This window comes from Acomys russatus, chromosome 1 (assembly GCF_903995435.1).
Source record: "Acomys russatus chromosome 1, mAcoRus1.1, whole genome shotgun sequence".
Lineage (NCBI taxonomy): Eukaryota > Metazoa > Chordata > Mammalia > Rodentia > Muridae > Acomys > Acomys russatus.
The window spans coordinates 7,060,101-7,077,032 of record NC_067137.1 but is presented as its reverse complement, the minus strand read 5'-3'; the positions used below and the strand labels follow the sequence as shown (position 1 = coordinate 7,077,032).

The 16,932-nt window shown below is 49.3% G+C and overlaps 1 protein-coding gene across 1 annotated transcript in view; it reads left to right on the top strand.

Annotated features, from left to right (window-relative positions):
• The first annotated feature begins 11,250 nt into the window (after positions 1–11,250).
• The window catches only part of Epas1 (endothelial PAS domain protein 1), an 82,204-nt gene continuing 76,522 nt past the window's right edge, over positions 11,251–16,932 (top strand). The window contains exon 1 of the mRNA XM_051159618.1: positions 11,251–11,843. Within this exon, the coding sequence (XP_051015575.1) occupies positions 11,818–11,843 (26 nt within the window). The 5' untranslated portion in view covers positions 11,251–11,817. The remainder of the gene's footprint in view (positions 11,844–16,932) is intronic.

Sequence of the window (16,932 nt, the reverse complement as noted above, 5' to 3'; positions counted from 1 at the left end):
AGAAGATAAAGGAGTAATCAGCCAGCAAATATTGAAAGCCTGTGTGCGAGAGATCTGGCAGAACAAGAGAAGCATGCATCTAGAAGAGTGATTCAAGAGTGAGACCTAGTCATGTCTGCCCAGATGGAAGGCATTGCCAGTCACAGAGGAAAGAGACGACCAGAGACAGAGTGAGGCAGAGCCAAGGGCTTCCAAGTGCAGAGGGAAGATGGATGGTACCATCGAATCAGCCACCACCTTCTGGAAGCCAGGTAGCCTGACCTCTTTCTCTCCTGGCTCTTGATCCCTCTGGAGTTTGGTGGAGGTGGAGGCCAGGGTCACCGGATGGGCTCAGCACAGCCTGCATGTAGGTCAGATCTGTTCAGGTGATGGAGGAACAAGCCACAAGCCCCTCTTCCATTTCTTCTCCAGAGCCGATGTTTGGAAAGTGACTGAGGCTGGCTAGGGCCTGCGTGAAACATTTGAGCCAGCAGAAATAGGTTCTTTCTAGCAGAGGAGAGGTCTTTGCAGCAGAGAGAAAACCACAGGAGGGCAGATAGTGGAAACACTGCAAAGCACCCTCTAATGGTGGGGCTGGGTTGACAGTTCCAATGGGGTGACAAAGTGACTAGGTGTGGGACAGACAGGGAAGGAGAGATAGCAGGAAAACCTGCCATTCCTGTCAGGTGAGTCCCCATGCCTGCATCTCTGTCAACTCTAAAAATATAACCAGAGGCTTACCATGAAAGAGCAGGGAAAGGGCCCCTTCCCAACCCTTAGAAAATCCTCTGAAACTGTAACAAAAACTGATTGTAAATTATCTTTAAAAAACATAACAACAAACAAACAAAACAAAACTACTACGTTTGGGGCTTCTTTTTTTCTGAGATTTAGTTTCTTGCATCCCAAGTTGGCTTGAAATTGTTAAATAGCTTCTAATCCTCCTGCCTCTACCTCCCTGTGTTGGGACTGCAGGCGTGTGCCTCCACTCCAGCTAATGTGCCAAAGACCTCATGCATCGCAGGACTGCACTCTCCCACCTAAGCTCCATGCTCCCTGGGCCCCAACTAAGATTTTGTTTTTGTTTATTTATTTATCTTGGGTTGCTTGTTTGCTTGTTTTTTGTTTGTTTTTGTTTTTGTTTTTTTCAGATCGGGCTTTATTCTGTAGCCTTTGCTGGAACTCATGATGTAGACCAGGCTGGCCTGGAACTCACACAGAATTATCTGCCTCCCAATCCCCAGGGCTGGGATTAAAGGCATTCATAACCATGCCCCGGCCCACAATCTAAGCTTTGAAATCTGTTGAGCTTGTATTGCGTTGGTATAGAAGGCCGACCTTCTTCAGTTCTTTCCCAGAGTCCTTTGTCTTCCTCATACTCTGCTTTTGAAAACTCCTTGTGGGAGTTCAGCATGTGATCGCTCCAGGAGAGAACGGAGCCAGGAGGATTGCCATGAACTCGAGAACAGCCTGCTCTACAGGGTAAGATTCTCTCTCAAAAGAACAGATTATGGTGTGACAAGCACCCGGATGTAGGACCATTCACATTTGTGTTGTACTTTAAGGTGCCTTTGGGCTGTGACACTTCACCTTGTCTCTGTTGTCTCTGAGTCTGTGAGGGAGAATACTTTCTTTCAGACGAGGAAGTTGGGACTTGGACATGTTTGTGGAAACTTGCCACACTTAGGTGTCATTCTTGCCTCAGTGGTCACTCAATTATCAGGACCAAATCCAAGGGAGGAACCTAAGCTGCATGGGGGAGGCCAGGGCTTGGGCTGCTGGCTTCTAGCTCCAAGCTCCAAGCTCCATGAACTTTTAGGCCAAAGGAGGAAGATGGGTGTGTCCGTTGCTCCCAGCTCCACGGCTTCTCGGACTTGGATCAGTTCAGTTTAAGAACTTACACTTGCACTTTCCATTTTTTCCAGCCCGTGTCATTTCCTCTTCTGCTGTGCAAAGAAGACTGACTTCCTCTGATTTAGATTTAGCAGAAAAGCTGATTTAGGAGCAATAGGGAGCGAGAATTTGCTCTCCTAGTTTTTTGCTGCTGTTCCTCTAGCAGCCCCTACCCCATACCCACCCTACTGCCTCCTGGAGACTCAACATGCAGCCATGTTGTTGGTACCAACCTGGGTCATTTAACTCCTCAAAAGCTGCCTTAGAGCACAACACTACAACACCTAGCTGTCTTTCCCTCCGGTTCTTTGTACATAGGAGCCTTGTGAGCTCTGCTGTCTCCCATGAAGGTGGGGGGGGGGAGGGGATGGGGGAGGGGAAAGCACTGGGTAAGGCATTCTTATCTCTGTGGTCAGCAAGGTTATAAACAGTGTGGTCACTGACACCTTTAAACTCAATAGAAATTTGTGGAGATAAAAAGTTATTCACACTGGGTGTGGTGGTGTACACCTTTAATCCCAGCAGTCCGGAGGCAGAGGCAGGCAGATCAGACTAGCCTGGTCTACAGAGTGAGTCCAGGACAGCCAAGGCTACACAGGGAAACCAGGGGGGAAAAGATACTAAGAAAGAAGAAGAGCAAAAGAGAAAAAAGGGGTGCGGGACACTACATAGAGAGGGCAGCTTGGACTCCCCGTGAGCTTCCCTCTGCAAACATTCCTACAGATAATCTCTTGAGTTGGACTTTGGAGACACTCGGATTTGCCTTTGGCCCGTTTAACGCTCCTAAGATGTTATAGCCAAGTGCCCAGCCCTTGGTGCTAATCGTGTACCCTGAGCGGCAAAAAAGCGGTGCTTTGCTCAGGGTAGCTGGCTATCAGAGGGTCAAGAACTCAGGAGAATTTCTCCCTGGTGGGAATGCCTATGATACAAAATGCAAACGGAAAAAGTCTAGAAGGGGGTTTGTAAAAATTGTGCTGAGCAAGGAAGAAAGGCTTTCCTCCCGACAGCCATGAAGTGGGTTCCTGGTTAACTGAGCAGGCAGGCACAGCTGCACGGACTGAAGACACATGCACATTGACTGCTGCCCGCCAAAGGAATGCTCACACACTGCTACACTCAGGCGTCATTCTTACCTCATTGGTCACTAAATTACCAGGAACAAAGTTAAGGTGGGAGAGCTGGGAGGTCGGGTATGAAAGATGTGGGTCATGTCCAACTCACATTTAGCATAAGCAGAAACGCTTATGCTGGTCTGAGTATCCGAAGTACTGTAAAAATCAGGAAAAACTGGAGAGCAAGATGGACAAAATTGTAACTCTGCCCAGAGGTTTGACTTGCTTCTGGATTGCTAGTCCTTGCCTTTAAGTCTGGAAGGAAAGACTGAGTTGCCACCTTCTACCCAAAATGCCCTTCTTCAGCTTCTCTCACCAGGAAACCCCTGGTCACCCTTCCAGGTCTAGCCAAAATGTCACTTTTTCTAAAGACTTTTCCTAGCTCCTGTCTCCCTCTCCTATTTCTAACCAGTCACTTCCCATCCTGAGCTCTTAGAAAAGCAGGCTTTCCAACTCTGGGGCATGATATTTTACCTGTTTAGACATCTAAACTGTGAGGTTTTAGCAGGTAGGGACTGCATGTCACTCATCTCTCTTAAGTGAATTGTCAACCACAATGATGAGCCCAGGACGAACACTTAGGTGCTGAGACGCAAAATGAATAGATGAGGTAAATTAATTAAGGAAAGACTCACACAAACGTGTCAAATGGGATAATGCCTCGACAGAATCTGAAGGAGAAATTAAGAATTCTGTGTTATGTCAGCACTATCATTTTATTAGTTTTTAAATGAACTGTGTATTCTTAATAGGTAAAATTAGCTCACATCATCTATGGATTTTTTCCCAGTACTTTTGTCATTATGGCTCTAATTAGCCTTTAAAGCTTTGCCATATGAGTTTCACTCTGACTGTATAGCCACACAATGCCCTCTGGGTTGTCTATCCTGGAGCTGACTGCTTAGAGTGTTACCTCTCGCATGCTTTCAGGCCAGAAAATATCTTACCTCCATAAATAACTATCTAAGCAAGAGCTACTTCAATCTGGCCAAAGTGGAAATAATAAAGAGGCGAATCTACTATGCTATAAAATCCGAAACTAATGCAGAACACACACTATTATCCAGAGAGTTTGAAGCATTCAGGTCTCACTTTTGTCCCATTCAGAGAGATTGCTGAGCACGTTGGGTGTAGCTGGCCTTGGATTCCCCAGGATTCGTATACCAGAATCTTCACCCCTCTGAGGAGACAAAGAGAAAATCCTCAGGGTTTAAATTTGTTAAGTATTGGCAGGCACATTCTCAGGGTTGTGTTCCTGGTTTTCTTCAAAGGACAAAGACAGAGGTATGTACTTCATTTGTGTGGGAGCTTGTTTCTTGGTGTGGCACCTGCAGAGGCGCATGAGCATGAGTGAGCATGCGTACAAGAGATGCTAGGAGTGGCTGTGTGTGTTCCAGCAGTTGCCCCTTTTTCCTCAAACACCTAAACTGCAAAAAGGCCCAGTTTCCATGCCCATTGTGATGCAGATGCCAGGACTCTTATGCAAGCCATTGGTGATGATGAAGGGGAAAACATTTTCCACTCTGTTATTTATCATGTGCTCATTTTATACCAGGTACCCTGCTTGCTGGCCATTGAGGATGACAGTATGCTTTGCCACCCAGCATCTCTAGCCCTGGTCCAGCCTCTTTAAGTAGGAGAAAAGAAGAGCCAGGAGGAAAGACCTCCCTCTGCCCCTCCTTCCTTCTTTCCTTTCTTCCCCCACCCCTTTCTTTCTGAGCATAGGTACAATTTCCCTCTGGTTTTCTCTGGCCACAGCAGATGCTTCTCTCTTTTTGGTACCCATGTGTTATCCTTGCTGTTACCCAACTTGTCCCTCCCAGCTGACATTCTGTGGTTCTAGAAGAGCCTCTCCTTCACATGGCCCTTGTGATCGTCCCTCAGCGTCTGCCTCCGGTGACACATTCACCCTTTTCTTCTGAGGACACTTGTGTAGACAGTATCTCGCTCAATGTTCCAGGTGAAATCCATCTTTTGGATTTCATGTCTGGTCCTGAGTGTCAGGCTTCATGTTACAGGCCTTTCCATCACTTCTGCGGCTTCTCCAGAATAACAGGCATCCTTACCCACCCGCCCACCCAGATGTTATTTCCATTTGGAATCCATCACTAATAACTGCTCAATGCAGGGATAGCAGGACCTGCTCACCCCTGCCGTGGATGACTCTGTTGGACCAATCCAGCTGCAGATATTTCCATAGCAGCATCTACAGCAGAATTTCTCAACTTTTTGGGGGGAGGCTGTCGAAGGACCCTTTCACTAGGGTCATATGTCAGATACCCTGCATATCAGATATTTACAGTAAAATTCATAACATTAGAAAAATTATAGCAACAAAAATAACATTATGGTTGGAGGTCACTGTTGTAGGGGGAGCTGTATTGAAGGGCCGCAGTGTCAGGAAGACTGAGGACTGAGTGCTGCCCTAGGGGGTTGGATGAAGCCTTCACTGAGGCCGCCCAGAAACTCCACCTCTCCCTCTGTCTGGTTTTATTTCCTGGTTGTCACCTAAGAGTGTGTCCTTTAAAAAAAAAAAAAAAGCCTCCCCTGAGCTCTCCTCTTGCCCCTTAGAGTCAGATTCCAGGGAATCCTACCTGTTCTGCTGTTGTGATGCCAGCACCTGGATGTGGCTTCTAGATGTGGGCCACCCCTCCAACTCCAGAAATATCCATGAACTCTTCCAGAGCCTGGGAGTGAGCGGTGTCCCTTGGGTGGACCGTGATGCTAGCAACTACATCCTGGAAACCTAGCTGCGAGTCTTCCTGATGTAGGGAAATCACACAAAACCATTTTTCAAAAGCTCTCTTTATTCTGCATCTCAGAAATGGGGGCAGGGGGTATCTGTTGTTTGGGACCTCCATTTCAGCAGAGATAGAAGGGGGCTCATTTTAACATCCTGGCACAGCCCGATGCTATTCCAGCTAGCTGGGGGTCATTTTAACACCTAATCTGTGCTGTTCTTGGTCACTCAGGCTCCAGGGAAGGGATAGTTGGGCCCAATGGCATCCTTTTTAGTGGTGCGAGAAGTTTCATTTGTGCTCATGCTTTTTCCGAGGCAGGGGGCGGGGGTGGGGCATGGGGTGAAAGCATTTCTTTCCTAGTAGCCATTCCTGTTACATGGGTGTTACTTTATTGCCTCAGATGTCACACCCACCAGCGTGCTGCCTGGTTAGGACATGCTGGCTGTTTCTAGGTCCTAGGTGGACAGAGCCAGGATTCCAGACTTGTCTGTTTTTCATTCTCTCTCCACCCCACCCTCCACCCCACCCGATCGCCCACCTGACCCCCTACCCCACCCCCCACCCCATCCCCCACCCCGCCCCTCATGCCTCGCACCCTCCCACACCACCAAATTCTAACACATCTATTGTTCAGAGAGTTAGGCATATGGTAAGCTTTCTGTTGTGGTGATAAATACCAAGACCAAATGCAACTTGGCAAGGAAAGGGTTTATTTGGATTATACATGAGCCAAACCACAGACCATCACTGAGAGGGAAGCCAAGACAAGAACTCAAGCAGAGCAGGAACCAGGAGACAGGAAACAAAGCAGAGGCCATGTTGGAGTGCTGTTTACTGCCTTGCTCATGGTGGGTTGCTCATCTCACGTTTTTATACAACTGGGGACCACTTGCTCAGGAATGATACCACCCACAGTGGGCTAGACCCTCCCATAGCTGTTCATTCAGAAAATGCCCCTACAGACTTGTCTAAAGAGGACTCTGGTCTGAGCATTTTCTCAATAGAGCTTCCTTCTTTCCAAATGACTAGCTGGTGTCAAGTTGAAAAAAATAAAAATAAACAAACAAACAAACAAAAAAAATCACCCAAAGCCAAAACAAAACAAAATAAAAAACTAACTAGTCAGTACATTTATATGCATTTACCAATTTTTATACTATTTGGAGGAAACAAAGAGGATCATTATTACTTAAAAGTTGTCTGCTGGTTTCAAGGCCTTAAAGGGTAAACAAATGTGCAATCTAAGACAGGCAGTGCTGCGCACATGGGCTGGGCCCTCCAGGCAGAGGAGACTAGTCTGCTGCTCTGTGGTCTTTGTGGATTAGCACAGCAGAGCGACCCTGGAGAAATGACTCCTTCAGTGGCTAATGACACAGTGAGAGACACATACCACCTCTCACTGCCACAACTGTATTCCTAGACCTAGCATCAGAAGCCACTAGCCTCTATGTCACTGGCAATGCAGGGGGGGGGGGGTGCTGTGGGACTGGTTGGAAGTAAATGGCTCCGCCGGAAGTCATTTAGACAGTCCAATAGGAAAAAAAAAACCTACTTGACCCTTTCCTCAAAGTAAAATCACAGAACCTCTTTAGAAAGATAACAAATTCTGAGTATATGGGCCAAAAGTCATACTATTTAATGGCAAATATAGCATATGTCTGTGAGATGACCTCAGGATGTTGGTTGGCCAGGAGCCACACACAGGAGTATGATTTTCTGGTACCAGAGTTCAGGGTTACAGAGTGAAGATAGAAGATGGGTTTTGTAAAGCTATAGAATGGGTTGGCTTTGGTTGGAATGGAGTAGCGCGCCCATGTGTGTGCGTCCCTATATGAATAAAAGTAAAAAAACCTTTCCTGTTATTGTGACAAGATGACCAACCAAAGCACAGTTGGAGAGTACACGCCATCATGTTGGGGATGCTGGCGGTGAGAGTGACTGTGGATAGGGCAGCAGCAGCATGGGGCAGCTTGCCACCTTGTGTCCCTCTGCAGTGAGGAAGCAGAGAGAGGTGAATGAAGGTGTTTGGCTCACAGCCTCCTTTTCACGCAGTCTGGGATCCCTGTTCATAGTGTCTGGAAACACCTCCCAGACAAGCCCAGCGTTGTGTTTCCAAAGTCATTCCAAGCCAGTCAAGTTGATAACACATATTAACTCCTGGGGGGGGGGGGGGGGGAGGACTCAGAAAAGGGGAGGAGCCACAGCTTATCCCAGAGAGCCCTTCCTCTCCCCCTTTGCTACCTCCCATGTTCATTCATTTTCTCTCTCTGTGTGTCTGTCTGTGTGTCTGTCTGTCTGTCTGTGTGTCTGTCTGTGTGTCTGTCTGTCTCTCTCTCTCTCTGGTTTTTCAAGACAGAGTTTCTCTGTGTAGTCTTGGCTGTCCAGGCTGGCCTCACAGGCTGGCCTCACAGAGATCTGCCTGCCTGTGCTGGGATTTCAGGCGTGTGCCAGCAAACCAACTAAATGGAACAGAGTATGCACAGGACAGTGGCAAGGGCATGTTTTTATGACTTTTATGGCTTTAAGTGTCTCCTTCAATTTTGACTCCTAGGGGCCTCTCTTGCTCTCCTTGACCCCTCTGTGACAAGGAACTGGAAGTCTTGTCAAACGCTAAAGCACTAGCCCAGCCTTCCACGCTCCCTTCTGCTGAGTCCCACTACCCCAACCCGGTTATAAACCATATCCGGGGTCATGCCTGTCATCCTCCTGCCTTTCTGCTGCATCCCGAGTGCCCCCTTTCTGTAGGTTTGTAGGTTGACCCCTTATCCACAGCTCATTCTTCTAATGGAATACTCTAGAAGAAGGGGGAAACTAAAGGCCCAGTCTCACCCCACCCCCTTCTTTTGGATTTTTTTTTTTTCAAGACAGGGAGGGTATTACTGTGTAGCCCTGGCAGTCCTGGAACTCACTCTGTAGAACAGGCTGGCTTCGAACTCAGAGATCTACCTGCCTCTGCCTCTGGACCACTGAGATAAAAGGTTTGTGCCACCACTGCCTGGCCAGTCTTATCCCTTATCAAAATGTGCAGCCATTCCCTTGATATCCTAGCCTTTGATTCTGAGCAGTGCAGCCAGGTGAGCCAAGAGACAGGTGTGGACACTTCCCAAGGTCATTTGTACCCTCTTTAAGCAGCTTGGGACACTCTCTGCTGCTCTGTGGGTCTGGCATCAGTGACCTAGAGACACCCCCCTGTAAAGCCAGGGACCCAGCTCCCAGACTCCTACCATCTATCTATTTTCAGAGCTTGTCCCCTTTAGTTCTCCATGGATGCTAAAATGTCAAAGAATCCCTCGTCCAGCTTCCATTCTCAGCTCCTTCAAATTCTGGATGACATATGAAGAGGTCTTTAGGCCACCTGGCCCTGCTCTGCTCTATGCAAGGCTGTGTCCACTCCTTGTGGGAACCATATTCGGCACATTTAACTTATAGGTTAAAAACCCCAGTTAGAAAGAGGGGATGCTCCCACAGAGAAGACTGCAGTGTTCTTGAGTGACTGCTTACTTTGTTTTTGCTTGTTTGCTTGTTTGTTGAGACAGGATTTCTCTGTGTAGTCCTGGCTTACCTACACATCACTTTGTAGACTAGCATGGCCTTGAACTCAGACATCTGCCTGCCTCTGCCTCCGAAGTGCTGGTATTAAGGGGGTGTGCTGCTGCTGCTGCTGCTGCCACCGCCACTACCACCTGGCCAGACCTCTTACTGTAGTATATCTGTGTACTGGACATTGAATCCAGAGCCCTGTACATACTTGCACTTTTGAGCCCCACCTTTCCTCTTAAAAACAAAAACCTCCCAAATAAATTTCATAACCTCAAGCTTGTTGAAATATTCTTTGTGGGCTAAAAGTGTTTGCTCAGTCAACTGTCAAGTACAGCACAGGATTCGGGAGCTCTGTGGAAAACAATGTCAGGTGCCTTGAAGCTGCCAAAGTTCTTAGGGATTTTCTGTTTGGCTTTTCCTCCCTTCCTCCCTCCATTCCAGTCTCTATAGAAGTAAATGTGCTTTTATTTTTATTATAGCTAAATATGCCAATTTGAATTTCTTGTTAAGACAAAGACTAGGGTTGCCTGGATGGAGAAGTGTCATAGGAAATCACCCACCAGCTTCTTAGAGTGAAACAGATGGTCTTTGAAATCACTGTCAGGTGTGTCCATTTATTTCCAAGTCCTCAAGCAAAGTGTCTCTCGTTTCTGAGTTTTCTGTTCTCCCCGTTCTTTCAGATACCTTTCCAAGTCTTTTGAAAAGTACCCATCTTTTTGGTGCCTAAACAAATCTAAGATCTGCCCCTGCCCCAATGCACACCACACACACACACACACACACGTCTCTGCTTATAATTTTAGTAGGAAATGTGGGTGCAAGAATAACGCAGGAAGCACGGGCTGCGTCCAAGGCAGATCAATTTGCGGAAAAATCGACGACTGCCCTTGTTCCTTCTGAATCACCTAATGGGAAAGCTTCTAAGATCAGGCCAGGGGCGGGCATCTCACAGGTGGAAAGGGCCAAAGAGAGGTATTTGCCTATGCGAGACTTTATAACCACCGAGTCCCGCTGTTGGCACTATCCTTCGAACCCTGGGAGGGCAGATCCAGTGACTTCGAAACATGCTATGAACTCTCACTCAGGAACTCGCTGGGGGACCCACCGTGATGCTGGGGAAGTAAGAGCGGGCACGAGCAGGCTGGAGGGCTCCAAAACCTTCCTCTCATCCATGCACTGTAACCTAACAGACTACCACAAAGCACCTCAAACAACCCATAAACCTATTGAGGAAAAGAAATGGGCAGGCAGGAGCAATCCTAGATAATTTTTGCCACTGTTTCTCTCACAGCTTTCCGCCGCTCTGGACTCAGAAGTCAAGGTCAGCTGCGCTTTGCCAAAAAAAAAAAAAAAAAAAAAAAAAAAAAAAAAAAAAAGCGCACCGCCAAGGCAGACATGCAGCACTTCGGTCCGGGTCTTTGGAGATTATTCCCACTAGCTGATGGGAGCCACGCCGCTGGGTCAGGGACTCGTAGGAGCACTCTGAAAGTGGATGTAGGGTGGCGGGGCGCTGCACGCCTCAGTTGCGCACTGGAACCCCGGACTCTGCGATCCTGCCCCGGCTCTCCGGGAAATGCTGCTGAAAGGACGCTGGCGCAAAGACGTACTCGGGGCTCGGGTAGCAGACCCCCACCACTACTCAGCCCCGTGCTAACTGCGCCTCCACGCTCAGAGTCCCACTTAGCTACTCGCCACCCGGCGGACCATAAAAACAAGTCGCGGATCTGCGGAAGGAGGAGGCAGGGCAGGCGGGCGCCGGAGGAGCGCGGCCCAGGAGAAAGGGGCGGGACCGGGTCAAGGGAGAAGCTGTGGCCGCGCCTCCCCATTGGCCGGGACGCGGTGGAAAGCCCGGGCTGGCAGCCAGCGGGCGGGGCGGGGCTTGTCTGGCGCCCCGCCCCGGCCCCGCCCCCAGTCCGCTGCCCCACTCCCGCGCCCCTCGCGCCCTCCCGCGGGCGGGCCCTCCGAGTTTTTAAAGTGGGCTGGCAGCTGAGGAGGCCGGACATTCGAGAGCGGTCGGTGCGCAGCTCGGGAGTCTTCAGCGCTCCGCTCAAGCTCTCCTGAGGCGGCCGTACAATCCTCGGCAGTGTCCTGAGACTGTATGGTCATCTCAGCTGCCGCGCTCGCCTGACCCCAGATTCCTTCTAATTCCCTCTCTTCGAGCCACTCTTTTTTGCTTGTTGGTTGGTTGGTTGGTTTTGTTTTGCGAGATCCCAGAAAAGTGACTCCTGTTCGGGGATAAACGGAACTTCTGGCCCCTTGTCGCTGCTCTCTCCTTTGGCGTCTTACAACCTCCTCCTACTCCTTTCCCGGGCCCCGCCTCCTCCTGCAGGTTCCTCCCCGTCACCCCTCTCCTCCCTCCTCCTCCGCACCTAGCCAGCCGTCCGCAAACTTCCACCTGATTGTGCGGGACTCTCGGACCTGCGAACACTTAAGACCTTTCACACCTGCCTGAGCGACCGAGAGCTGCCGAGGGCCACAGCGAAGACAGCGGCTGCAGCCCCCACGGGCTTAAGAAACCCAGGTGCTCCGGGTCTCGGAGGGCCACGGCGACAATGACAGCTGACAAGGAGAAGAAAAGGTAAGCAGGCGTCAGAGCCGGTGACCAACTCGGTTCCCCGCAGTGGCGGAACTGCGCGAGGCGGGAACGACCCGGGGCAGTTGCGAGAGGAGTGCGAGGGTCTCCGAGGCCGGGGGACAGCTCTTTGGTGGGTGGGGGGTGAGTAAGAGAGCAGGTGCTGGCTTTAGGGACCCAGAGCTGCGGCTACGCAGTCGAGTCGCGAACCGGATAGTTCCGAGACCTTGAGACACAGAGAGATGGCCCTGGAGGTCAGGGGTGCTTCCGCGGCGCCTTCCAAAGTCCGTCGTCCTCAGAGCACCAAGCTATCCCAGCTAGTGGTTTGAAATGTTTCTGGACTGATGCCCTCGACCCTCTGAAGCAGCAGACGCGCCTTACTTTTCCTAGGACCCCCTTGGTCTTTTCAAGCGCGCTCCAATGCGGGCTCTGCGCCCCCAAAGTAGCAAGGGATAGAGGGCAAAGCGCAACTCGGGGGTGCGCCCTGGCCAGAGGAGCAGAGCCGGAACATGGCCAAGGGTCCTGCTCCAGACCGCACCCAAGTTTGTAGGACCCCGCTTTCCTTAGCCTGCACCTAGACTTCGTCAGAGAGTGGGTAGTGACCTGGATTGCCCTGCGGGGGCAGGTGTCTTAATGTGCAGAGAGAGAGAGAGGACACCGGGCCTCTCTGAGTGCCCGACTCTTAAGAAGACAGAGAAGGGCAGCCACGAAGGCCTGCCCTCGCGAACCTTTCCGCACTGGGTGAGAGGCAACTCCGGCCAACTCCCGCTGCCCTAGCGCCTCCTTCAACCCGCCTCTAATCGGGCGGGCGGACACCGGATTCTCTCCGAACCTAGGTGGGAGCTCAGCATGCGACCGCGCAGACCTGGAAACACCTTCGCCTCCTGCAAAAGTTTGTAGCTGGTCGCCTGGCCCTTTGCTCCTGTTTCGATCGGTGGGAGCCATGGGCGAGAGTTTCCAGCGCTGCCCTCCGCGGCGGCGAGCTGGCTGGAGTGGCTGGAGTCGAACGCGAGAACCCAGAGTGGTGCGAGCCGATTCGCGGGAGATCCGTAGCCAGGCTGGAAAGACTCAGCCCCGGAGCGGATTGGCTTTTGTTTGGACTTCCACTTAGGGACCTGAGCCAGGAACAATGTATCCTCTGGTCGAAAGCAGTAGCTCCCACCTCAGGGCACCGATAAGGATTTGATAAACGCGAGCGAATCGCACCCGTCCTGGCTTGGCGCCCGAGCCCTGCGCTGGCGGATCACTAGGGGGAAAGTGTTGAGTCCAGTTCCCGATTCCCTATTGCCGCCAACCAAACAGCTCTGAAGTGCTGTGTCTTTTGAGGGTAGAGAAGCAAGGGAAAAGACTAAGATTCCAGTTTAAGCTATAAAGCCAATCAGAATGTAATCACAATAAAAAAAAAAAACGCGAAGTTAGACAGTCCAGGGCCGCCAGGGGAACTTACTGAACATTTTATTATTGCGGCGCCTATGGGTGAATGTCGCATTTGCCAATATGATGTCGCATTTGCCAATATGGTAATCAGTGTGAAATGTCCTTTTGCTCTTAGGTCTATCAATCCTTGTGAGAAACAGGTAACAGTTGGGAATGCTGTTTTCATGCCGGGCTTACAGAACCTCCTTAGCAGAGGGTAGAGAGGGAGCCACAGTAAGAGCTGGAAGAAAGTTGCATAATGACACTACAAATTATCCACAACAGCTGCCACTTTAAGAACCAGCATAGCAGAGCCTGTGACCCTCCTAGGAAGCTACTATCCGTGGTGCAGTGCCCCAGTCAGTAGCCAGGCCTGCAGGGATTTTTATGTTTGGGGGAGCGGGGCAGGTGGTGGTGGTGGTGAGGGGGTACCGAAAAAGCAGGGTGAGCAGTCTGTAGGTCCCTCATGGTCCAGAGTCCTTTGAGTAGTCAGTTGTCCAGTCGTCCAATGCCTGTTAGGATAATGGTTTTGAAATTGGTTGAGTCGGCTTCTTGGGGCATCAAGGTATAGTTAAAAATTGTGAAGCAGGGCACTGGAATTTGTTGTCTCTTTAGTGGCTTCCTGAAGCTTCCTGAGCGGCAGGGGTTCTGAAAGATTTGTATTTTTATTGGTTCAAGAGCTGTTTCTTCTCTAGAACATAACTGAACATTCTAGAACAGCCCCTCGAGAAGCCAGAGGCTCGTTTTGTTCCCAAACATCCCTGTGGGATTGGATATGTTAATCAATAATAATTAAGATCTGGCTTTTTAATTGTTGGCTGGCTAGCGGCTTTGATAGGGGGAGCCATAGGAGCTTTCTTGAGTTTTGATGAAGCAGAGTTCTTGTCAGGCCTGCCATGGTTCAGGATTCTAGGACGAGCTATGTGTAGATGCTCTCGGATGGGGCTTTGCAGAGCAGAGCAGTAAAGACAAGTGGAAGTGAGCGGCCAGGGATCCAAGTCCAGGCCCCAAAACAGATTCCAGACTTTCAAGTGTCGGGACTGGCTGGCTTCTCACACCAGCTGCACTTAACTGGTCCTCTCTTAAGATGAACCCAAAGGCCACCAGGTTTCCAAGTCGAGGGGACCTAACGCTGGATGGGCATCGCAAGTGAAGCTTATTTTCTAATTAATGTTCCTTCAACACTTGACAGCAGTCTTAACCGAATGGCCCAAAATCTAGAATGGCATAGAATTGGTGTGTGACATTGTCAGCCCAGGCATTTAAATTGTGCTTTTAACAGCTTTTGCAGAGTTTTAAAAAAGCATTGTGATTCAGGGCTTTTTTTTCCCCCCCTTTAGTTTTATCGTGGGGCTTTAAGATTATTTTATAAACAAGCATGGAAGCCATAAAAATATTCTCTTTTTTTGGCCAAGGCCCAGGGAAGGTAAAATGAGTCCTGTCCTAACAGGGACTGTTAAGGTGCTGATAAGAATCAGAGTGTTGGCTCATTATAGTCAGTCAGTACGTGGCCAGCAAAGCCCCTAGCAATGACATGCCTCTAGCCTGTGAGAGGTTCCAAAGACTTAGTGCAGCCCACCACTACCACCACCAGACCCCTGAACCTTCAAAACAGAGAGTTGCTTTCCAGAGATAATTGCTAGAGCCTTCCAGCTATGGCAGGAACGAAGATGTCAACTGGCCAGCTGACATTGTGCTCAGTACCTACAAACTTCGGGAAATATGAACCCATTACTTGAGTACCTTTTCTTTGTTTCAGTTAAGGGAAAAAACAAACAAACAGAAAACAAACAGCGACAACAAACCCTACTACAAGATAGATAGACTTGATAAAGCAAACCAACCCAACGACCCTTCTCGGCTCCTGGATGGAAGCAAGATGCTTTGTGAAGTGGAGACCATTCCACAGCCAGATTGCTGTGTGGCATGGTTAGGCATCTGCAGAGATGGAAGCTGTCAGATAGAACCAGTCTGCTTTATTTACGTTGTAAATCCATCTCTCTCTCTACCTGCGTGTGCGTGCGTGCGTGCGTGCGTGCGTGCGTGCGTGCGTGTGTGTGTGTGTGTGTGTGTCCCAGTGTGGAGGAATCCATGGGGTAAGTGTTTAGAACTAGAAGGAATCAAGTAGGTAATTCTAAATACTCCAGGACTTCAGCCCAGTGTGTTTCCAAGTTCTGTCATTAATTCCTTCAAGTTTTAGGCTTTTCCGCTTTTTTGTTTGTTTGTTTGGTTGGTTGGTTGGTTGGTTTTGTTTTGTTTTGTTGAGACAGAGTTTCTCTGTGTAGCCCTGGCTGTCCTAGACTCGCTTTGTAGACCAGGCTGGCCTCGAACTCACAGCTATTCGCCTGCCTCTGCCTCCCTGAGCGCTGGGATTACAGGCGTGGCTACCGCTCACCACGCCCGCCTGGCTTTTCCACTTTTGAGGAAATCTTTTTTATCCTATTAATAGAAAATATTTACTGTTAAACAATTACTTACTTGCTTTAAAAAAAAATCTTCCTGAGTTCTGTCCTATCTCATTCTAACAGTTTCCCTTGTCTTTTTACCCCTTTAAGTCCTAAGGAAAGTTCGTGGCACATAAACTACTGAGCTTTTACCCTGTTGCTGAGGAAGTGCTGTTTCCCCCCAGGGCGTCACTGTTCTTTACCTGCACTTCCCCTTCCAGCCCCATGCTGGAGTCTCCTGGTACTATTCATACCAAGATGGCTCACCAGAAAGGCAATAGTGGGTGCAGAGCAAACACTCCTAGTCTGAAAAAAACAATGCCAAAAACTAAGAAAGGGGCAATATGTTCATTATTTATTTATTTATTTATTTATTTTAATGTTCATTATTTTCAATTGCTCGGTTTGAATTAATGGGCAGACAGGACCACACAAGAGATTGTAAGTGTCAGCACCCGTGTGATTTTTACTTTGTAGGGTTCATATATTTGAAGCTAAGGGGGAAAAAAAAAAAAACCAAACCTGAGTGTCGTTTCACTTGGTAACTACACACACCATAATTTAAACGTGTTGGTGTAGGCGGGGAAGCTGGCTCACTGGCTCACGGAGTAATGAAGGGTAGATGCTGGACACTGCGTGAACTGGGTCCCAGGGACAGCCTGCTGGTAGAAGTTAGCACTTAGGGATAGTATAAGTAAAAACACGAAGGCATCAAGGGTGCTCTTCATCATCAACTTTGACACTGTACCCAAAATGGCCACCCAGAGTGACTGCTTGGTTTACACACTTGCTCTGCATAAAGAATTTGGAGGAGGGGCGCTTGCGGGAGACAGCGATAGACAGAGGTTTCAGCTTCCACGGAGGACAAGTGTGGAGGTGACTGCCGCTCCACGAAGGCTGAGAAAGGGAACGGGCTCCTCTCCTCAAGCTTTGCAAATGAGCTCCCAGGGTAGAATTTAATTTCTGAAATCTACAAAGTGTATGTTTTGTTCTGTTGTTATTTACTTATTTATATTTTTTTTTAGAATGTTAATCTCAATCTCCCCTATGAGGGTTGAATGCAGCAGAGTTTTGTACATGCTGGGCAAGCATCCTCTACCACCGAGCTATAGCCCCAGCCCTAGCAGCTTTGCAAAGGTGATCCGAAAGACACAAGGCCTTCCTTCTCCTCAGCTGTCCCTCCCAGGCCGAGTGTTAGGATCTTCCTGTGGAGGCTGCAGACTGCCAGTGTCTTG